This window comes from Dryas octopetala, chromosome 1 (assembly GCF_963921425.1).
Source record: "Dryas octopetala chromosome 1, drDryOcto1.1, whole genome shotgun sequence".
Classification (NCBI taxonomy): domain Eukaryota; kingdom Viridiplantae; phylum Streptophyta; class Magnoliopsida; order Rosales; family Rosaceae; genus Dryas; species Dryas octopetala.
Window position 1 is genome coordinate 19058448 of NC_141366.1, and position 23086 is coordinate 19081533.

General features: G+C 36.1%; 4 protein-coding genes across 11 annotated transcripts; 2 read left to right on the top strand and 2 right to left on the bottom strand.

The window, feature by feature from the left end:
- Positions 1 to 1594: 1594 nt before the first annotated feature.
- Positions 1595 to 3794, bottom strand: LOC147298867 (heavy metal-associated isoprenylated plant protein 3-like). Its single transcript, XM_086230049.1, has 5 exons — positions 3640 to 3794; positions 3360 to 3522; positions 2597 to 2871; positions 2399 to 2486; positions 1595 to 2290 (listed from the first exon to the last, which is right to left on the bottom strand). Exons 1-5 carry the CDS (start codon positions 3646 to 3648, stop codon positions 1854 to 1856), a joined length of 972 nt encoding a protein of 323 aa, XP_086086175.1. The 5' UTR covers positions 3649 to 3794; the 3' UTR covers positions 1595 to 1853.
- Positions 3795 to 11474: 7680 nt separating this feature from the next.
- Positions 11475 to 17628, bottom strand: LOC147298868 (putative disease resistance RPP13-like protein 1). 8 transcript variants are annotated; one of them, XM_086240474.1, is made up of 4 exons: positions 14236 to 17628; positions 13133 to 13225; positions 11988 to 12274; positions 11475 to 11844 (listed from the first exon to the last, which is right to left on the bottom strand). In XM_086240474.1, the coding sequence occupies exon 1, from the start codon at positions 17544 to 17546 to the stop codon at positions 14301 to 14303; it is 3246 nt and encodes a 1081-aa protein (XP_086096600.1). In that variant the 5' UTR covers positions 17547 to 17628; the 3' UTR covers positions 11475 to 11844; positions 11988 to 12274; positions 13133 to 13225; positions 14236 to 14300. The 8 variants fall into 8 exon arrangements, with proteins under 8 accessions (XP_086096600.1, XP_086096633.1, XP_086096616.1 ...); XM_086240507.1 differs by having other exon boundaries at positions 11988 to 15667; positions 15773 to 17628; XM_086240490.1 differs by lacking the exon at positions 13133 to 13225 and having other exon boundaries at positions 11988 to 12236.
- A 534-nt stretch (positions 17629 to 18162) lies between these two features.
- Positions 18163 to 19661, top strand: LOC147298869 (protein FAR1-RELATED SEQUENCE 5-like). The gene is made up of 2 exons (XM_086228799.1): positions 18163 to 18213; positions 19074 to 19661. Exons 1-2 carry the CDS (start codon positions 18163 to 18165, stop codon positions 19659 to 19661), a joined length of 639 nt encoding a protein of 212 aa, XP_086084925.1.
- Positions 19662 to 19991: 330 nt separating this feature from the next.
- Positions 19992 to 21911, top strand: LOC147298870 (protein FAR1-RELATED SEQUENCE 5-like). The gene is made up of 4 exons (XM_086228811.1): positions 19992 to 21245; positions 21423 to 21524; positions 21608 to 21754; positions 21858 to 21911. The coding sequence occupies exons 1-4, from the start codon at positions 20007 to 20009 to the stop codon at positions 21909 to 21911; spliced, it is 1542 nt and encodes a 513-aa protein (XP_086084937.1). The 5' UTR covers positions 19992 to 20006.
- Positions 21912 to 23086: the final 1175 nt, after the last annotated feature.

A 23086-nucleotide genomic window follows, 5' to 3' on the forward strand; every position in this document is an offset into this window, starting at 1 on the left:
TCAAGACTCACTCATGGAATAAGGGAAATGCATAATTAATTTCTGTTACACAATGAATCTAGTTTAGTTTACTATTGTTGTGAGATATATATATATATATGTGTTACTATTAACATTATATGTCAAGTTTGATAAAATGTCGAACTTATTGTGGGACCATATACATCATGCACTCTGCAATTGGGGAAGTAAAGCTATAACAAAGGAAGAATTGACTACCTATCATCACCATGATCATAGAAATGAAGTTATGGGATTAGTGGGGTAGAACTTGATGACCAAGTGACCATGACCATGGAGGATGATAGTTGGGTTCATAACTTCATGTGAGAAAAATATAGACTTGGGACTTCAAGTCCAAGTTTCGAGCACTTATAAAAGGCCAATTGACATTCAGATAAAGGTATGGAAATTATTGTATGTAATTTTAGACACTTATTCGAACAGAAACTTAGGCATCAAGGTGTCTTCTTTGTTTTGCAATTAAGTACCCATCTCCTCAACTTTAAGAAATGAAGATGATTTGTTAGAGCAATTTATAATGGGAAATTTTATGCGACAGTCCCTTTCAAAAATTCCTCCATACAAAAGTGGGTATCCTTTTGCAAATGTTTCTTATGATTAGAAATTTAGAAGTGGTGAGTTAGGTAGACACGTGGATAGAAGGCGAATTGGTGTGACATCAACATTTTGGACTCCTCATCTAAAATTAATTAATTGGCTCTGTCATCTCCTACAAATATGCAGGGGATCAGGGGATGTCACAAATCACAATTCACAAGTACCGAATAAAACCACAGAAAATGCTTTAGTAAATTATAAATAAAAATAAACCATTGTGTTCTCAAAACGACCTCAACTATACCCTAAAATAATTTAATTTATTTTTAAACCTATTTAATAATTTGTATTAAGGTTTTGAATTAAGAATCTTCCAGATCATATATTTCGGTTGATTTATTTATTTCTATATTTAATTGTGAGCCTATAAGATGAGGTTGAATGTAGGGTGATGATGAGTACGACATGAGTGAGCTGTCGCTGTCCAAGTGGTTGTAAATCACTACGACAAACCGCACACCAACAACATTTTCCATTTTCCTTCCCATTTTGATTTTGTGTCTCACCGGATGCGGTCCATGCGGATACATAGAGTCCTTTACTCTGTTCAACTTGACTGCTAATATGTCACACTCCCCACTTGCATATATTTAAAATAAATTAAAATTATAAACCAAACCAGCAACACCCACCGAATACAAACACAAATGACCCATTAAAAACACAAACATACACAATATAATATATATAAATTAAAACTAACACAATCATATATTGATCTTTTTGTTCATAACTTGAATTTTAAGTCTCCAAGTTTAGAGTTTAGATAGATAATTCTATACCAAGACCAAATTAAGCATATTAACAATTGCTTCTTCTACCTTACAAGAAGGTGAGTATTTGCTTTGGGAATTTCATAGTGAAGCTGTTTACATAGATGAACATTTAGCTGATCAATGATTAAAATGAAGAATTAACATGCTAAACAATCAATTTAGTATTTAACAATGGCAACATTTATAGACAATGGGCATTTGAAATTGCAAAGCAGCATTGAAATTGTCAAGTTGATATCATCACATCACTAACCACATCAAAATAGTAGATACTGAAGACCCAAAAAGGAAAGTAAGCCCCATAAAAGACCATCCGAATACCTAGATTGGGTCATCATCAGACATGAACCCAAAACCCACAAAAAATTTCCATATCTACCCTCTCTCTATTCTCTTATTTACAGTTTTCTTCTTCTCACATTAAACTCTAGGCCTATTATGATTCCAGATTCCTCCTCACATAACAGAGCAAGCGTTTGGGTTCTCATCACTAAACATTTGGGGTGCATGCAGTGGGCCCCCAATGTACACAGGTGGAGGTGGTGGTGGGTACCCGTACCCGTATCCAGACCCATACACATATGGAGCCTGTCCATACCCGAGTTGACCCGGCAGGTACTCCATGTGCCCCTCCATATTCTCGCCACCACCGTCACCGCCACCCTCTCCCTTGTTTTTCTTCTTCTTCCCGCCGCCATTTTCGCCATTTCCGCCGCCATTTTCGCCGCCCTCCTTGTCCTTGTCTTTGTCTTTTTCCTTGTCCTTCTTGGGTGGAACAATCTCCACAGGCCTCTTGAGCTTCTCCTTCAAAGTCTCAGCCAATGCCTTCATGTCCATTGTGCCCTTCACAGTCACCAGCTCCTTCTGCCTGTCCAGCTCCATGTCATGGTACCCTGCCACGTGTCACCAACCCACAAACCCATGTTAAAAAAACAAATACACCAAAAACCAAAACGCTGTCGTTTCTAAGCACCCCCAAGTGTGGGTTTTGATAACCTCACCTTTGGTCTTGGTTATTGTCTTGCGAATCTTCTCCACGCATCCCTGGCAGTGCAAACTCAGCTTGAGAACCGCCGTCGTCACCGGAGGCTACACACACAAATTCAAAAGAATAAATTAATTAAATGAATTAAAAAATAAAAGTGGGTGCAGAGAACAAGACAAGGGCACGTTAGTGAGGGAACCAGTACAGTGCGCACCTCTTTGGGTTTTTTGTCGTCGTTTGCTTTCTCAGGCTTCTTCTTTTTGTTGTCGTCGTCGGCCTTGTTGCTGTCGTTTCCGCCGTCTTTGTTTTCCTTCTTGTTGTCGTTGCCGCCGCCGTCTTTATCGGCCTTGTCCTTCTTGGGCTGGGGAGAGACGAGGTCGACCTTCTTCTTGGTCTTGTCGGCGAGCTTGTCCCGGAGCTGTGTGGGGTCCACTTTTCCGACCACTGTCAGCTTGTTGGCTCCGCTCTCTGGTTTCACTGTGTGCACCCCTGAACCACCACCACATCAACAACAAACCCAGTAATTATTTAGCTCCGGGAATACTTGAGCGGTCGCAAAAAACAAATTTCATTTCAAAAAGTGGAAACAGTGAGTATATTCTGAAATCTGAATCAAATTTCTTTGGAATATACCTTTTTCCATGCAAAATAAAACACTAAAATCTGAGGGAAATAGAAAAAACAAAGACCCAGAATGCATACATTTGAATCTAGTTTACATTTTGTTTTTGACAGAGAAAAATTAGGGGCCCAAAACCAAAATGGGAAAGTGGGTTTAATGGAAAGTTGTTGAATCTACTTTCTAATTTAATGAAAACCCAGATATGGAAAGTAGCGTATGAACATTGTTTTGTAAATTTTGGAGGAAATTCAGTTGGGGGAGATGAAGCAGAGAAAAATAATGTGAAATACAACTTTGTGAAGGAAAAATTGAAGGAAATCTGGAACAGGGGATTATTTTCAAAGAGGGCTATTACCATCAAAACCCTTGACGCATTTTACAATCTTGGAAGCACAGCCTTCACAGTGCATGTCAATCTTCAACACCACGGTTATGGGGTTGTCCTCCTTCTTCTCGCCGCCATCGCCGCCCTTCTTCTTGTCGCCGCCTTCGTTGTTGCTGTTGTTGTTCTTCTTCTTCTGCATTAACCCAAAAACAAACACAAACTCATTAGCCAGAGAGATTGAGAGAGAGAGAGAGAGAGAGAGTAGTACAGAAATAGATGGAGATGGAGGAATTGACTGCGATTGACTCACCGCGCCCATTGTGAGTTTTTCTGGGTGATTTTTGTTTTGTGTTATGAGTGAGTTGAAATCGGAGAGGGAGTGGAACTGTGGAAGACGTGGAGAGAATGAGTGTATTTATAGAAAAGGGCAGAGAAAGAGAGAGAGGCCAAGTGAGAAACCGAGTGAGAGTGAGTGAGTTTCGGGGTCAGTTGGTATGACGCTGCAGGTGGGTTTCTTAGCCTTTTCATGATGATGATGGGTTGATGCTATGATGTGATGTATGGTGTATGATGATGTGGGCATCACACATCCATGTATATGTGTGAAGCGTGTGCGAGGGGTTTTAGACATGAGAGAAACAGAAACAGAAACTCCTTGTAATGAGGGTTGTTGTTGTGGGCTTCCGCGAAAGGGGCTCTCTGCAAAAGCTAAATGGGCCTCAAAACCATGTGGGCCTTCTTCAGCTTTCCAAACTGGCTTGTGTTTGTCCTTCACTAATATGTTGTACTTGAATAGTGCTGAGACCGATAATCATATGTGTTGAAGCTCAATGCTGTTGAGAGTCACAGTTGACAGACATATTCTTGTATCAAATTTAATTAACATAATTAAAATTAAGTGATGGTTAATTTATAATTTATAACTTTAATATTTATAAAAATTATGCTATTGATTTTATTTTAATGAGATCTTTAAAATAAGGTCCATATTGAATATATTTAAATATTTTATTTTATTATCCAGAGTAAGTGAAAATATGAGATGAGATTGACTTATTTATAAAAAAATTGTTCGACTAGATGTTGAATTTTTTTTTTTTCAATTTTTGGCATTTAACATATTTTAACGGCCAAATATTTGAACAGCGTTGGTGATCTTTTTTGTATGGCCTAGATCATGCCAGCACGCTGGCTTTAAAAAAGAAAAAAAGAAAAAACTACAATGGTCGGCTCATGGGGACCGTTGATTTGTAATGGTCAGTGGATCTCCACCGTTCGTGTCTCACATGCCAAGCCCAAAGAGTAAGCGTACTCCCTTCTGACACGCAGGCCCAGCTCTCTGGTCTCTTCCCACGTGGGTGGTCCCCACCACCCATTGCACTCAGCCCAAATGACTATCAGTGAGAGCTACGCATGAGCTTGACTATCACTCTCAAATGGCTATAACCCTCATTTTTCTGACCCACTAGAGTGAGGGCCAAAGCAATGGCGTTCACCATTGTGGAAGACCTTAGACCAAAAGAAAAATAAAGACAATATGAAATTCCAAATTTGTCCCCCACTTCATGTGAGGTGTGGTAGAGGCTTGCACTTTTTTTTTTATATATCAAATTACACTTTTGTTTTATGTGGTTTGGCTCAGTTTTCACTTTAGTACAAATTAGTAAACCAGATAAATTTGATTGAGATTTTTTAAGTCATATTAGCTAAATCGAAAAATACAGCAAATCACAAGAACTAAGGGGGGTGTATTCAATTAGGATTTTAATAGACTTTGATAAAATTGAAAAGTCTGGTGGTATTCAATGAAGACTTTTAAAGAGTCTATAAAAGTTTGGTAGTATTCAATCAATACGTTTTAAAAGTCTATAAAAGTCTGGTGATATTCAATCAATACTTTTTAAAAGTCTATAAAAGTCTGGTGATATTGAATCATGACTTTCATAGAGTCTATAAAAGTTGTGTTGTATTCAAAAAGTCATTGATTTTTAAAGAATTTATCAAATGACAAACTTTCATAAATTTTGTAGTGTAAATTATATTATATGAAAGTCAATAATTCTCCGTTATTCTTCCTACAGATTTCAAAAGATTTCAAATAACGTTTTTTTATCTATTTTAAAATATTACAAAAAAATGCTATTTGTATTTCCTTAATGAAAGTTTAATTTAGGTGATCTATTCACTTAATAAACTTGATTAATTTCACTTTCAGTGATCGGACCCCAATTTTTGATTTATGTGATCATTCAGGAACTAGTCAAACAGACACAACTCAGACGATTCAGTAACTAAAATATGAAACTCCAGATTGACTTCTAAAAACCAAAAATCACTTTTGTAAACAACACAAATCAAACACAATAAAGGATCAAGTGACATCCTATACACTCAGAGGACCCATCACAGTAGGCATCCCAGTGTTATCCACAACTACAGTGGTGTGTGATTAGCTAGACAATTATATAAGACATATATCAATTTCAAGCATATAGCTACAGTACAGATTTGTGTTTAAAAGTTGAGTGAGTCAGTAAGCATAACAACACAAAAAGGGAAGACGAATGCACACAAGATGTTCACCCAGAAAAACCACAAAGGGTAAAAACTGGGGGTCTTTTTCAGCTGACCGGGCAATCCACTATAGAGGAGGTTCAATACAAAGGGAGCATACAGCACACAAGCTCAATCACTAAGTCCTAAACTAAGTGGCAGCTTTCTTACCCCTTTGTGCAACTTCCATAAGCAAGGCAATCGGTCATTCATGAAGAAGGCAGCTCCAACTCCAAGCTCATCAACCCATGGCACCAATTCGCACCAAGCCCAGTAGATTCATCAATGCATGAACATGATATGCCAATGTAGGATTCTTAAAAAGAAAAGATCAACCTTATCAAGCTAGAGGCATGAAAAAGTTGATAATGAATCCTTCAACTAAAATCTAAAATGAATGTGTTTGAAGAATATATGAAAAGATTTAAACACTCAAACCCATTTAGAATTTTAGATGAAACAAAACAAGTTCAGAAAATCTTTTTGATTTTTGAAGAATTAAAAGAACATTTTCTAAATTGTTAAAGATGAGCACTTAACCTAAAAAATACCTAGGCATGAAACCCGAAAAATACACACTCAAAATGCTCATACACACCCACGAAAAGATCTGAACGGAATGCACCATATACCCGTACACACCCACGCAACTTTCATGTTTGCCCGAGCCACGTGGAAGCCAATCAATGGCTGTCCACAAGAGACGAATGAGGGGCATATTCTCTTTGTCCTAGAGGGGTATCCTAGTATTACTAAGGATAGGAATGAGGAGCTGTAAAAAGGAATTTTGCTTTATTTTGCAAAAATCAGAAATGGGTAAGATGATGAATAGTGCTGATGTGTGAAGGTGTGTGGCGTGAATGGTAAAGAAGCAATCAGATCTGATTGATACATTAGGGGAACCAAGCCATGTGCAATGCACATGCATGTTTAGTAAGAAACAGAACATGGGCTTTCAATGAAATGAGCTTTAAAAGTAAAACCCGAAATGGCCCCACTGTAGTGACTGTGACTTAAGTATCAACCACTGTACGTGAAAAACATTGTTCTTTATGATCAGTGAATGACTAGTCAAATAGACAAAAAACTGTTATTTTCATGAAATGAATGAAGTGCAGTATACCTTGATTTTTGTTCATTCTTGACTTATTCAATACAGCTGAACTTGTCCTTAATCTAGCCTAGAACTTGTGAGTGATTAATAAAATTAAATATAAAGGTTTTGACAAGGAAAATAGCCAATATAACAAATCCTAGAAACTAACACTTAACATCCAAGCCTTCTGCCCCGTTTATAAACGATAGCTTTTTGTTACATGGTCAATTACTCAATTCCATATTCCAATCGACTCTTCTTCAATTTCAATAGTATACATATGTTTTCTGACCTTGTTGGAGAAGAATGCAAGGTTGCATCCCAATAGTATTTAAATAACTATTGAAACCTTCTCAAACCTTATGCAGCTATGCACCCCTTCAGGAAACGAAACAGGAATGTCGTAAAATATCATCCTAAAACTTGACCTTCGTCATGACACCGGCTAGTAGGAAATTATGACTCAAATCTACAGAAGCCTTTCCATAGGACACATTCACACCCAATCAAGGGGCTGGGAAGAAAAGGATGAGAGACATTCATATATACCCATTACACTAATTAACTGAGATTGATCTTCTTCCCAATACACTGATCAGTTACACCCAAAAATACCACCACCACTTCTCTTCACCTCATAAATAACGGGATCCTACAAAATTCATCTCCTATGATTTACGGGCATCCCTCTTCTCCAAAAAAAAAAAAAAAAGATTTCAAGAACATCCCACACCACAATAAACTTCGTTTATAGAAGTATTATAATTGCTCCAGTTGCAAAAAGATTAATGGCACGGGAAATAACCAAATTAGCTATATGAAAATCCACCAACACCAAGTTATAAGATAGTTGCTGATAATTCAATGGGTAAAACATATCTATAATTTCAACAAAAAAAAAAATGCCACAAACTCTATCAAAGCTATTAATAAAAATCCATTAAAATCTATGAGAAAAGTCAGGCAAAGTCTGTTAAAATTTTATATAGAATTCTGTCAAAATCTACGTAGAATTTATAAAAGTCATTAAAAATCTATCAATTTTACCAAAGTCATTAATTTTTAATGACTTTTAAAAACTTTACAAAAGTCCATTAAAATCCTAATTGAATACACCCCCTAAAAGTAATTGGACTGTTTTCCGTTTTATGTCGAAAGGGCTTTCACCCTTGCAAACAGGGATGTTTTTCTTCATGTTTTTCATATAAAGATGCAAAATGTACAAACCCGAGACTCAAATTGACCTAAATATGTTGTTTTCTGGGCTTAAGCCCACCTTTGTTCCAAAAAAAATTGGCCCAAATATCTTCTAGGGCGAACTCAGGTCAGCCCGTGAAATAACAAGCTTAGTTCAGATTTGGTTTGTGATCCACACCATTGATCCACACCATGTATGTCTGGTTAATGATTTGAGCTAATGAGCAATTGAGTCATTAGGTTGGGCTTGGGCTTGGTTAAATTGCACTGCCCTACCAAAAGATGAACTAAATGTGAGTTCACATGAAAATTACAAATTGAGAAAAAGAAAATTCTCTTCTTTTTTTTTTTAGGCCATTTAAAAGAAAATTCTCTTTCATATGTACGAGCCACACCAACATTTTTAGTATTTCTTCATACATATTATGCTTCTTGACACCGTTTGGGTCCAATATACTTCTTTCTACTCGTTTATTACAAGTCTTAGGCTCGGCCCAGAGGGCAGCGGCCTGGCAACCGTCTAGGGCGCTAGAAAGATAAACAAACCTTGTTTTATATATAATGAAAATCGGTCTACAAAATTTTATAATTTTTTCAGTCATAAAACTAAAATTATATACAAAATAATCCATTCCAAATTTTTTCCCCAGGCCTCCCAAAAGTCAGGGCCGACCTTGAGATGAAGCAGATTCCCCAGTTTCCATACTTATGAATATGCTTGTCCACTTAGTTTATTTCTCTAACACAAATTTTAATAAACTTTAATTAGTATATTTCACATATTTTGATTTTACGGCAAACATACCATGAGCCATCAGGCTTCTGTATATCTTTAAATGGGAGAGAGACAGAGGGATAGAGACAGAGAGGACGAGAGGACGAGAAGAAGAGAGGAATATAGGGGGGGGGGAGAGAGAGAGAGAGAGAGAGAGAGAGAGAGAGAGAGAGAGAGAGAGAGAGAGAGAGAGAGAGAGAGAGAGAGAGAGAGAGAGAGAGAGAGAGAGAGGGAGGGTGGGTTGTCGCTAGCAGGTAAGGCCACCGCCAGAGGTGGTTGGTTCGGAGAGAGGATCTGCATCTCCCTCCTTCAATCCTGGTTTTTTTTTTTTTTAGTTTTAATCTTTTTAATTTTTGTTTCCAATTTTAATCTTGTTTATTTTTACTCCTTTTCAATTCTAATATTTTTTTAGTTTTAAATATTTTAATTTATTTTTAGTTAAGTTAGAAATAGAATTAATATTTTTTTGCCCGAAAAAAAATATACACAAAAAGACTATATTATTCTCATTTGGAGGGAGTTTTTATCGGAACTGACAGTTTGTCCCACGACAACATAAATTGTAAACATATATCCTAAAACAACGTGTATCCTAAAATACGATTGACCCAAAATATGTATCGTGTATGAAAAATTTTCACCCAGGTGAAACTGAATGCACCAAAGTGAACGAAATTGACCAAAGCATCAGAAAGAATGAGAGAAACTTAAGGCCCGTATCAAGACTCAAGAGCAAGAAAAACACTGCAGTCGCACTCCCCCAAAGCCAGCCTGGTTACTGTCGGTCAGTGACAGAGTGTGCAATGAATGTTTGAATTATTAATTGTTATTATTATTATTTTTTTTTGTTTTCAGACATGTATAATTGGGTTGAGATAGGATGGACCCAAGCCCATAAATTCAAACCCAATCCCAATATTTGTTAGGGTCACATTAGGCCAAGTCCAAATACGAGTCAGTGTTGGTCCGAGGCCCTTTGATGATACCTACTTAACAATATTTATTGGAGGGAGGCTATGCAAACCACCCTTTTGTACTGAGTTGACCACCCTAATAAATTTTTTTCAATTTTTTTCCTATTTTACCCTTTATTGCAAAAACATGATAAAATCACCCAGATCCATTCGGTGGTCATCTACCGAAATATCCACCAATGTTCGGCAGATAAGTGTCGAATAAATGCAAATATTTCGGCAGATAACTGTCGAATGCCTTTTTCATTTCCATTCGGTAGTTATCCACCGAATAATCCACCAATGTTCAGCAGATAACTGTCGAATAACCATAAATATTTCGGTAGATAACTGTCGAATGACCCAACGAACAAAATTGAAATTTTTTTGTTTTAAGGGTAAAGTTGGAAATTTGAAATAGGGTGGTCAACTTAGCAATTTAGGGTGGTCTGAATAACATTGGCCTATTTATTGTTTACACACATGGGAATTATTTAGGTCCAACCTAGACCCTACTGCATCTCTCTCCCTCTGTTTTTTTTTTTTTTTTTTCTTTTCATTTCTTTTCTGATGGATTGCATTTCTCTGTTTTGGCTTTGGGAGATACAGAGATATATATATATATATATATTTAAAGCCTCTTTGGTTCCCATAAGTGAATTCTTGGAAAATAAATTCCTATATATTTTTCAGGAGAAGAGAATGCAAGAATTTCATTTTTTATGTTTGGTAATGCTAGGAAAGTATATCAGGAAATACCTTTTTATTTTCATTTTCATGTTTGATTTGTGCAAGAATAAAAAATAAAATGAAGTAAAATAATCTTGAAAAACCATCATTAATATTTTCTTATGGGAAGAAAACCAAACCCAGGTTAAGAAGAATGATTCATTTTCTCTCTTTTGGGGACATCACATTCCCCATGAGCCAAGAAATAATTTTCAATGCAAGCAGTTAGCAAAATGGGAATGAAATTATTTTTGGGTTTTTCTTTTCATTCCCAAATTTTTAAACTTGAACCAACCAGAGCCAAATGTGTATGTTTGTGTAATTGTGATAAAGGGCAAACAAAGAGGAAGTGAGTTGGGCACACAGAGAAACCTAACCCTGAGCTATCAATGCTTGTGAAGGACAATTTAAGCATGAAGCAATTTTTTTTTATCTTTTTTTTTTTTCAAGAAGGTTGGTTACTTTAAATTCTCAAGAACATAAAAGAAAGGTTGGTTTTATTTGAACCCCTAATTTGCTCACTTACCTCCTCATAGTTGACAATTTTAAAATTAAAATACCAATTGTACCCTTGGAAAAAATAGTTGAAAAATATTAACTCTGCCCACAGCTTTTCTTGCCTTGCATAATTGATTGTACAATCCGTAAATAGTATCTCACCACAGCTACATGACAAATTAAGGAGTCATATATATATATATATATATATATATCTTTTTTTTATTTGAGTTGGGGGAGGGAGGATTGAACTTGGTGCATTATTGGATAACTCTGAGACTCTTGCAAGATTCATGTTTTTTAACAATTCATGCAAAACCACAGATTCAAAGAACACATTATCATAATGGCCAAAAAAAAACACATTATCATCCTATTCTTTTACTATCAAGAGTTTCAAGTGACATTCCCGAAACTACCAAAATGCATATCTCAATAAAAACAGTTAGAAAAGAGTTTTCAAAAATAAAAATTCAGCAACCAATGTTCACAATTGTATTCTAATATCTGTACAGTTGGCTCCTTCTCCAAAAGTCAAACTTGATCAAAATCTGGAGCTTGTAATTCTCTATAAGGTTGTTCGGGATAGGAGAATTGTGTTATGCTGGTGATTGCCTTGGCGCCCATGAAAATTGTCTGTCCATCTCATCAGCAGAGTTTGACATCTTATCAACTATCTTGTGAGATAGTCCTCAGCACGACAATGTAGAATCTCTGTCATACAATATACAACGAACTTTAAGGATGCAGGCACATTAATTTTGGCATCTTGTCAACTATCTTGTTAGATAGTCCACATTTGTTGTAGTGATTCCACCATCAATGAAACAAGGACAAAGCATGTAAGAGCTACTTACATCCATAGAGTTGTGTATATATGCTATTTACATCTCCCATATGAACTGGGTTTCTGGCAATTACAAAGTGGGTTTTCCCTGTACAAATTCACCATTGCCCTTTAATCACCACAAGAGAGGAGTCAGATTCCACCAAGTTATCAATTAGGAACCAGGCAACCTTAAGGCCATAAAACAAGGCCCAAAGCTCTGCAGAAAGAATCTCTCCCACACCAAAATTAACTGAGAAACCAGCAACCCAATTCTCATCTGAATTACGAATAAGACAATCAGCAACAGGGCTAAGCCTGGAAGAACAATAAACGATTTCAGTGGCATGCTGCAATTAAATTCTCACGAATTAATCGCAGAGGAACAAAAACTAAAAATTCTGGTTTGCACTCCGTTACATGTTGCATTAATTCTTACTGGCTGAACTTGTACCCTCTAAAAATAATGACACGTCAGATGGTATAAAAATGTGGTATAAAAATGTGGTAAGTATAGCATTATTCTATGTTAATTTATAACTTCAACAATCAATATGTATCAAAACTGATGAGTAGATTTGTTAGTGTCCATGGACAATCAAACCATTCATATTGAACAAGAAGCATATAAAACATAATTGGCTTTAATTTACATATTTGTTAGCTTCTAAAGCTCCAGTGTAATCTTCATATTCTTTGAACAAGAAGCATATAATATGTATGGATTTTATCAAGGATGGCAATCTAATTTTGCTTAAAATGTAATTTATGTTATTGCAGGCAGCTGCAGAGGAAAACAAGCTTTGTAGCGCAGTATATCAATCGTTGGGTGCTAACAATACGATCAACTCAAGGACTAATTATCTGGCAGGAACACAATTATAATGGCACCTTGGTGACAAAATATAAAAGGCATGTATTTGACTAGCAAATAAAACCTAAACTAGAGGAATCTACACACAGTCATTGGATCTACTTAGTTTCTAAATTTAAGGAACTTATTGTGAGAAATATAAAAGGCATGTATTTGACTAGAAAATATTAAGTATACTTAGTTTCTTGTGTTTTATTCACTCACATCAAAAGAAAACTCTTTAGTTGTGGTTTGAAACAGGACATTCGATGTAATCTCAAACACAATAGAAAAATCTTTTATCTCCAGGATGGAAGACTTACTTGTATATAAAGAAGGGACCCGGAGGTATCTGAGCATTAACCAAAAAAATAAAACCCAGGCATTGTGTATTAAAAATAAGATGATGTACCAGCCTGTGGTTGACAGAAAAACATTAGATACTCATGAACTGTATAATCCATCACAATCAATACATTTCTTCAATGATGAAATCATATCAGACATATTTTATCAAAAAATATATAAACCATTTGAGACTTAGTAATGTAAACAGCCATATTCAGTACCAGCTGGTATTGATTGATATTTCAAACTGCACTCTATATCTTCTTAATTAGGATCCGAAATTGTTATCAAAAAATTTTATGGTCTCTAACTTGAGAAAGGAAATTTTTGGTGTGAAACCAAGTTTGGGTGTGAATCACCTGGAGTGAATTCAGTCTCTATCTTTATCTTTTAAGAGGTTCAATCTTCTCGTTCTCTTAATCTGCTTAGCCTACTAAGTAACTGTTTCTTGAGTTCATATCTTCTTATATTCTTGCCCATCAGGCATTTTCAGCAATTTTATTGTCTTCCCTTACTTCTGAAATTTCTAGCAATCCTTCTAAACCTGAGTTTGAATCTTATCTTACACATAACTTATCTTATGTTGAATAACCTCAATTCACTAAAATGGAATTAAGAATTGCATTGGAATTTGAACAAACCCTAAACTAGAGGAGTCTACACAGCCATTGGATCTACTTTGTTTCTGAATTTTAAGGAACTTATTGTGAATTGTACATGTTGTTTCTAACAGGAAATTTGAGTTCCTACTCTTGAAAGGAAAAGGAGTTGATGAAAAACATGAATTTGTGGGTCTTCTGTGTTTCAGAAGACATTCAATTAAAGAACAACCAGCCTAATAGGTAAGAGCTTGAGAATTAAACTAATGTAGTATGAGAAAGGAAAAAGAAAGAGTAAGCAAAAAATGTAAAAACTAATATGTCGAAAAAGAAATAGTAAGAGAAATTTGAAACCAGGGGAGATTTCAATCGATTGGATGTCGATCTGTTGAATATGCATATATGTTTGATCAAAGTAAGGGCTTTTAGATTCGCTGCTGAAAAATGAAATTTACAAGCATAGACTGCAGAATTAGTACCTGACTGAGATGGAATAATTAAAGTGGGACCCAATCATGGACGTCGCACATCGATCATATTTGTTTTAAATCGATATGTATATGCGAGGGATGTGAGCAATCTTGGGCCAATCTTCCCCTGTCTCTCTCTGGCACTGTTGTTTTAGCAAAGGACAATGCCAGATTTCTAGATGAGAAAGAGAAGTGGGTAGCCCTTCATCTGGCAAGCACTGGAGCTCAGGGCAATTCTCAATCCACAAGCACTGAAGAGAGGTGAGGTGTCTCAACTCCTTGCCGTTCACGGTCTTAAGATTCAAACAATCTTTGATGCTGAGAGAAGTGAGAGTGGTGGGCAGCAGCCCCTCCTCCGGAAACGAATCTACTTCTTCACATCCTTTGAAGCCGACCCGGAAATGCTTGAGAGAGGTGAGTCTTTGTAGACCCCACTGCATACGCTTTGCAATCACTTTTTTGCAATCATAGATCTTAAGTGATTCTAATTTTGGTGGCAATCCCCCTTCCGGAAATGATTCCAATTCTGGACAATGTTGTATCCACATAGTCTCAAGAGATGGGAGAAGGGTGTGCATCTCTCCTGGCAGTGACCTCAACTTCTTACATTCCAAGATTTGAATTGAAGTCAAGTTGGGCGCTTGTAGCCCTCCATCGGGAAAACACACCAAATTTGGGCATTCCTCTATTTCCAATTGAGTGAGGGATAGGAGGAGTTTAGGGCATTGGGAAGTAGCAAGGGATTCTACATTAGCGTTCCAGATTCTGAGCTTTTCAAGCTTTGGGAAGTAGTCTAACGGGAATCTCCCGCTTAGCTTGAGACAATTCCACAACAGAAGCTCACAAAGATTAGGAAAACCTCCACTATAAAACTCTGGCCCTATTGACAGCACTTCTTTTAACCCAACAATTTCTAGCTTTTCAAGCGAGGGTAGCTGCCCCAATGATGGTAAAGACAAACAATATCCACACGACACAAGTCGAACAGAAACTAGATTTGAGAAAGATTCATCTCCTACCCAACTTGGAAATCTCGTACCCCAATAAGAATCAATCTCGAGTGCTTTTAGGTTTGTATGAGGTTGGAGGTTGTTCAACACTTCTCTATGATTTTGTGAATGGCTCCTACCATTTCCCCATTCCAAAATTAGTTCATTGAGATACTTCTCCCTCAAATTGGCCTCCACAGCATCTTTTGCATGGACAATATTTTGAAGCCCTGAGATATGAAGCATTCCACGCAAATACTGAAACTCTTTCAATTCCACAATGTTACCTCCATTTACTTTGTCTAAAACAAAGTAACTTAATGTGCGGAGATGTTTGAAGAATTTGCCCATTTGTGGTGGCATCTTTTTCAACTTTGTACCTTTGATATCAAGATGGCGCAAGTTGATTAATCTTCCCAAATTGGTTGGCAACTGAGTAAGAGCATGGCACCCTAACAACAATAATGTTTGTAAATTATACAAAGTACACATTGTATCAGGTAATTTTTTGATTGAAGTATAGGATATGTTCAGGTGCCTTAGATGTTTCAACTTACTAATTGAGTTAGGCAACTTCGTAATATTATGGTGGCCTGATAAATTGAGTGCTCTTAAACATTGTAGCTTTGAAAGATCTTGTGGTATCTTGCTGTACACGCTGCCGAATTGTTTCCCTAGGGATAATGATAGCAAGGTGTGCAAATATTTTGCTTCATATAAAGCCTCAAACTTCCCACAGTTAAGACCAGATCCTTCCAGATAAGAGAAATGGCGAGTCTTGTTGAAAATATTGAGTGAGCCATTGTCCTCCCACCTAACACAAAATTCTCCAGATACAAACTTTGCTAAATCATTGGTAAGGTCATGCATGGTGAAAAATGGTTGGTGAGAAGAAACATCAACTCGTGACTGTTGGAAAAATGACCTTGAAATTAGATCATTGAAGTTCTCCTCTCCAACTTCCTCTACCATTTTACTTTTTGTGGGTTGTAGAAGATCTTCTGCCATCCACAATAAAACCAATTCAATTTTTGTAAATTCATAATCTTTGGGGAATATTGAACAATAGGCAAAACATGGCTTGAGATGTAAAGGCAAATAACGATAGCTCAGCCATAGGGCTGGCAATATGTTAGTCTCCTTATATGACAACTCCCATATGTCACTCTTCAGTACATTTTCCCAATCCTCGATATTTAATTCATAGCGTAAAAGAGCCCCAAGTGATTTTGCAGCTAAAGGAAGACCTTGACATTTCCTAACAATTTGTCTTCCAATTACTTCAAGATTAGGATGGGCACTAACACTTCTGAAGGCATGCTTTGAAAATAACAACCAACAATCTTCATCACATATTTTCTTTAGATGGTGGGTTTGAAGAGTACCCATCATAGATGCAACACCTGCATTACGGGTTGTGACAATGATTTTACTTCCATCTGCTCCAGACTTAAATGGGCGCCTTAAGAAATCCCAGTGACTATAATTCTCGTCCCAAACGTCATCAAGAACAAAGAGAAACTTCTTTCCCGACAAAGCCTGCTGGAGTTTAACTTGAAGCTGATCTAAGTCTGTTATATCACAGGTTTGTGGAGTGACTGACCCGTAAATGGTTTGCGTTATTCTACGAATATCAAATTCTTCGGTAACACAAACCCATGCTCGGGGCTCAAATTGCTTCTTCACTCTAACATCATTGTATAAAAGCTGAGCAAGGGTGGTCTTTCCGAGTCCACCCATGCCCATAATGGGAATCACACCTATCTTACTGCTAGTGGGGTCATTTGATAGCAATAATTGAATAATGGTCTCCTTGTCCTCATCCCTTCCATACACACCAGAGTCTTCTACCAAAGAAGTTGAAGGTAGTGTTTGTGAGACTCTGTGTCTGGCACCTACCTTCAAATTAAGATCATCTTTTTGTTTTGCAATGAACTCTAGTTTCTCAATTATTTCCTCTATCCTGGGGTCTACTGATTTGTCGAAAGCATGAAACGAAGCAGAGATGAATTGCTTTACCTTACTTGTGCTGCTTCCTGGGAGCTTGTGCCTTAACGCTTGTGTCTTGATCTCGTCCAACAGGTCCTGAGCATGATAAACAGTGTCTTTAAGCTCACTGAGCCACTGCTTCACATCTGAATCCCGGATTTGCTTCTCCTCGGCATCCTCGTAAACCTTACCAACAGACAGCAACGTGATCCTCAGCTTCTGCAGTAATCCTTCGGTCTGTTTCTTTCCCCTGATGAAGTTCCTGACCTCCTCACAGTCCATCTTTTGAAACGCCTGTTGAAAGAAAGCAGAGAAAAAGGCTCCAGCTAGCATCTCAGCCATGATCAATGGAATTGCAGATTTATGGAATTAGGAGAAGTTGAGAGAAGGTATCGAAAAACAGAATTATGAAGAGAGTTGAGAGTTGGGGATATTAATTTACGAAGCTGGTAGGATATTAATTTACATTCAATAGACGACCCATAAGTCAAGCTGATAGAATAGGGGATGCTAGCTACCACACAATTGCTGCTAGTCAAGTTGAACGACGTCACATGTTTATACTTTCCTTTTCCATTGTTTAAGTAGAATTATGAATATGGTATTTTTGTTATCCTATCCTCTTTGTCATGAATATAGGTTAATTTAATGTTACAGATTAATGGAAGACTATTTCTGATTCTTCAATTGTAAGTTTGTAAGCTGTTGAATGTTAGGGTGGATTTTTGTTACTGCTCAACTGAATTGATCAACCAAGTTGGAAGCCTGACTATGTTGGAATTTCAATGATTAAAAGAATTATATAATGAGTGAAGATATTTATACTTACTCCCTAGTCCCTAGTCCCTAGTAAATAAAGTTAATGTATATGTCACATATGTACATATAAGAAAAAACAGTGTATATAGTACAATATATCAATCCAACCATTATTGCTTTGGCAACCAAAGTCAAGAAAATGCATATATTGACTCAGGATAAGGATCCTCTGCCAGGGTCTCTCTACCAGGTTTGTACCAGGCTTTTGATCTTGGCCATTGAAAGGATCCAATGGTCATCACAACACCATATTTTCAAGGCCCACTTACCATAATTTTTCAGGCCCATCTTTATTTATCTTTTCACATCAATACATATGAAATACAAAAATTTTATTGGTGTTTTGGCTTCCCGCGTTTGGCTTCTCACTTTTTCCTCTGTACGAACCAATGACATCAAAGCTTCAAGTGCTTCTCTACTAAGTCTTCAACTAGTGCATAATTCCTTTTTCTCTTCAACTCTAAATTTATTTATTTTTTTATTGGATCTTTTTGAGGTATGTCTCTGTTCTATTTCTTCTACATGGGTTGCAATCATAAATCAATGAATTCTTTCTATTAGAATATGTGTTTGGATGCTAGGAATATCTTTTTTTTTTTTCTTTATTGTAACTTATATGTGTCTCTCAATATGATTTATCCTCTTTGATATCTAAGAAATAGAATACAAATCTAAGTGAGATAGTTATGATGAGACTATGAATTCGATTTTGATTTTGATTTTGGTTTTTTGGTTTTTTGGTTTTTTCTTAGAAGGGTTACTTTTTTTATGTATAGTTTCTTAGAATTCCTAGTAAAAGAATATAGGCAAGAAAGCAAATTGAAGGATATATACATGTTTGTAATTATTACAATACAACAAGTCATAAAAGATCTTAGGAATGCATTTTTATTGTTTCGACCAAAAAAAGAAGAAGTTTTCATGTTTCAAGGTCGTGACTTGCTTCTTGGAGTTCTTTTATTTGTAATGTTTAGTTGTTATGCTCTCATACTTGCTGGCTTTTCTTTTATATGTTGTTCTATCCACAATACATGTTTTTCTATAATGCAGATACTACTATTTGATATCCCAATTGAAATGAGTAATTCAATGACCACTGACAACATTGATGGAGATGATGATTTATGTGATTTAGATTGGAAACCAAGATGTGGAATGGAGTTCGATTCTCAAGAAACAGCCTATAATTTTTATAATGACTATGGGAGGAAAATAGGGTTTTCCATAAGGAAAGACAACCAAAACAAGAATAAAATAACAGGTGAAGTCACTTCAAGAGTTTATTTTTGTTGGAAGGAGGGTTTTCGATCTAAAGATAAGCGGGATCACATGGTTAAAAACCCAAGAGCAGAGACAAGGACAGGTTGCGGTGCTCAAATGGTTATCAAGTTCAATAGATCAAATGGTAAGTATTTTGTACATCATTTTGTTGAGCAACACAACCATCCTCTTGTAAAACCAGAGTGTGCACACATGCTACCATCTCAACGAAAATTACATGGCTCACAAGCTATTCAAGTAGATTTAGCAGAAGAATCTGGGATCTCGCTTCGTTCTACATATGAGTTAATGGGCAGGCAAGCTGGAGGAAGAGAGTCTCTAGGGTATACAAAAATAGATCAAAAGAACTATCTTTGATCAAAGAGGCAGAGCAAATTGGCATATGGTGAAGCAGGCAGCTTGTTGAAATATTTTCAAAATCAGACACTTGAAAATCCATCATTTTTTTATGCTGTACAATTGGACAGTGAGGAGTTAATAACTAATATTTTCTGGGCAGATGCTAGAATGATAATTGACTATGGCCATTTCGGTGATGTTGTTTCATTTGATACAACCTATAAAACTAACCGAGCAGGCCGCCCATTTGGTGTGTTTGTTGGACTGAATCACCATCGAGAGATTGTAGTTTTTGGGGCAGCATTGATGTATGATGAAACTGTTGATTCTTTTATTTGGCTATTTGAAACATTTTTGGAGGCAATGTCCAAGAAGGCTCCAAAAACCATTTTCACAGATCAAGATCCTGCAATGGCAAAAGCTATTCCAATTGTGATGCCAGACACATACCATAGGCTTTGCACATGGCATATAATGCAAAATGCCATCAAGCATTTAAAATTCAAGGGTTCCAATGGGGTGAGAAACATCCTTATAAAGCTTATGAATGAATATGAAGAGGAGGATGAATTTCAAGCTACTTGGGATGCAATTCTTGAGGAGTACAAAGTGTTTGATAACCCATGGTTGAAAAGCATATATGAGGTGAGGAAAAAATGGGCTATGACATATGTGAAGTGGGCATGGTCAGGAGGAGCAAAAACCACCCAACTTAGTGAGTGCTTTAATGCTAGCATAAAAGAGTACTTGAACTCAGACCATAATTTGCTGCAATTTTTCATGCATTTTGACAAGGTGCTTAATGATAAAAGGTATAAAGAGTACCAAGCTGAGTATGAGTTGTGTTATAAAAATCCACAAGTGAGAGTTCCTGCTATGATGGTTAAACAAGCAGGTGATACTTATACCAAATCAATATTTGAGGAATTTCAAAAGCAGTATGGAGAGTCTCTTGATTTACAAATAAAAAACATTGATAATCATGGTGAAGATATTGTGTATACAGTTTTTTCACCTTATGGTGGCTTTAGAGAACGACAAGTAAAGAGGAAAAGAGATTCAAACATCTCTTGTAGTTGTAGATCATTTGAGATGAAAGGTATTTTGTGCAGTCACGCCATAAAAATCCTTCGAGAGGTCATGGGCATTCTAGAGATTCCTAGTCAATATATTCTTAAAAGATGGACACGAAAGGCAAGAGCTGAAAGTGTACAAGATATGCATGGGAAGGACATTCAAGCGGATGCTAAGTTGCAACAAACTTCTCGATATAGATCTTTGTGTCACACATTTACAAGGATATCATCTAGGGCTGCCGAAAATGAAGATGCATATAGTATGGCCCTTAGTTATGCACACAGTTTGAGCAAGATGATTGAAGACGTGCTAAGTTTAAAAATTGATGGTCAAGTGCAAGATAAAAATGAAGGCTCTTCTCCCATTATCAATGCTCATGGTGTTCATTGTTTGGATGATGTAAATGTTGTCCGAGCAAAAGGAGTAAAAAAAAGAGAGACTTGTCAAGGAAGAAGACGAATCAAAAGTGCATTAGAGAAAGCTTTAGCTAAAAAGAAACGAACATCAATCTCTCTTTTGTCAAAGGTAAAGTTGTGCTTTAAAAAGAAAATACAGTCTACATATATATATATATATACACACACACACACACACACACTAGTCATGACTATTATATATACGCTAGTCATGACAGTTATATAGACATGATTGTTATAAGAAATGCTTGCAATTGTATATAATTATGTTCATTATATTATACAGGAATCACTTAGTTGTAAACAGAAATCTACAGCAGAAAATTATGTTCCTACTCCTCCATTACCTTCTAGCCAATGTCATCCACCATTTTACCCTACAAATTTGGTGAGTGCTTATGAATTTATTATGTATATTTGTATCTTTATGATGTCGATAATGGTTCTTTATGTTATTTTCCATAGTCACAGGAGTATGACATGCATAATTCAATACCATGGATGGCAAATGAAGAACCTCAATGTACTACCTTTCAAGCATTACTTCAAACTAACCCCACTGCATATGCCTTTGCATATCACAATTTGCAAGCTTCGAATGACATTCCTTCTAGTCAAGTATGTGTTAAGATGTATTTCAAATACTTTATATTATTTGGTTAAGTGTGAGATATATTTTTTTGCCTACAATTTCATAACTTTTCCAACAAATATTTTGTAGGATTTAGATTTGAATGCAACTGATGAAGGACCAATGCCTTCAAGTTCTTATTAAATTCTTTTGCTTGTCTACTCCACTGTAAGTCGAGTTGAACTTTGAGTGTCAATTAAGCAAAATTTTTACCTGTTTCAGCTGCATTAATTTTAATTTTAGAGTATCCTAATTATGTATTAAAGGATTTTTTCTTAAAAAAAAAACTGATTATTATTATTTATTATGATGCAGGGTTGTTGTCTTTAATACTGTTTGGCTTGAGCAGTAGATTATATCTTGGAGGGCCATGGTTGGAATGTGATTTTGTATAGAACTGGTTGTTTCATTTGTGCATCCTTCAGAGTAGTAACCTTAATACCCATTCAGAGCAACACCTTGTATCAAAGCATATCACCTTGTAGAATTGGTTATTGGAAATCTGTTTCAGTTGGCTTCACATTTTGTGTTCTACCTGGAATTCTTAAACTTGTGATAATATGACCAATTTCAGTTTAGTAGCTTGGCATCTCACTGAACTTTCTTGAATTTGTTTAACTTTGTTGATGTTTTTCAATCTAGTCTCTCTTTTTATACAAAAAGTCTCAAACTTGAATTCCATCTACATATGTTGATGTACAAGAATTGGAAAGTGTATTTGGTATGGACAACCCTTTTTTGAAGAGTAGTGGATTTAAATTTAAGGTTCACTTTGAAGAGAACTAACAGAACACAAATTTTGGAAAATACATATATACTGTAATTCATCATTTCTTTTACATGTTACAAGTACAAAAAATCTCATACTTGAGTTTCATCCACGTATAAACAACTAAAACAATAGCCATCCACAGGGTCTTAAAAAATTTAGCACTCTTCATATGCTATTGAAATAGCCATCTCTGAACAGCATAATTCCATGGTAGTAGTTTCACATCTTCTTGAAAGGAAATCCATTCATAAACTGCATAAACAATATTAGAACATGAGGCCAATTGCAAAGGATACAAATTTCTCAAAAAGCTCAATATATAAGTCATAATAGACAAAAACATGTAATTTCACAATAGTCACAATTAAGTAAAAATATCTCACATCCCAAATTCTACATAAGACAGTGAAAGAGTACTTAAGAATAAAATTTTCAATTGCACTCGGTGGATACTAATGCATTAACTACCTAAAATTAACGAAAAAAAATAAATATTGAAATAGATTAATCAGATGCTTGCTTCTATTGTTTAACACATTGCTTCTAT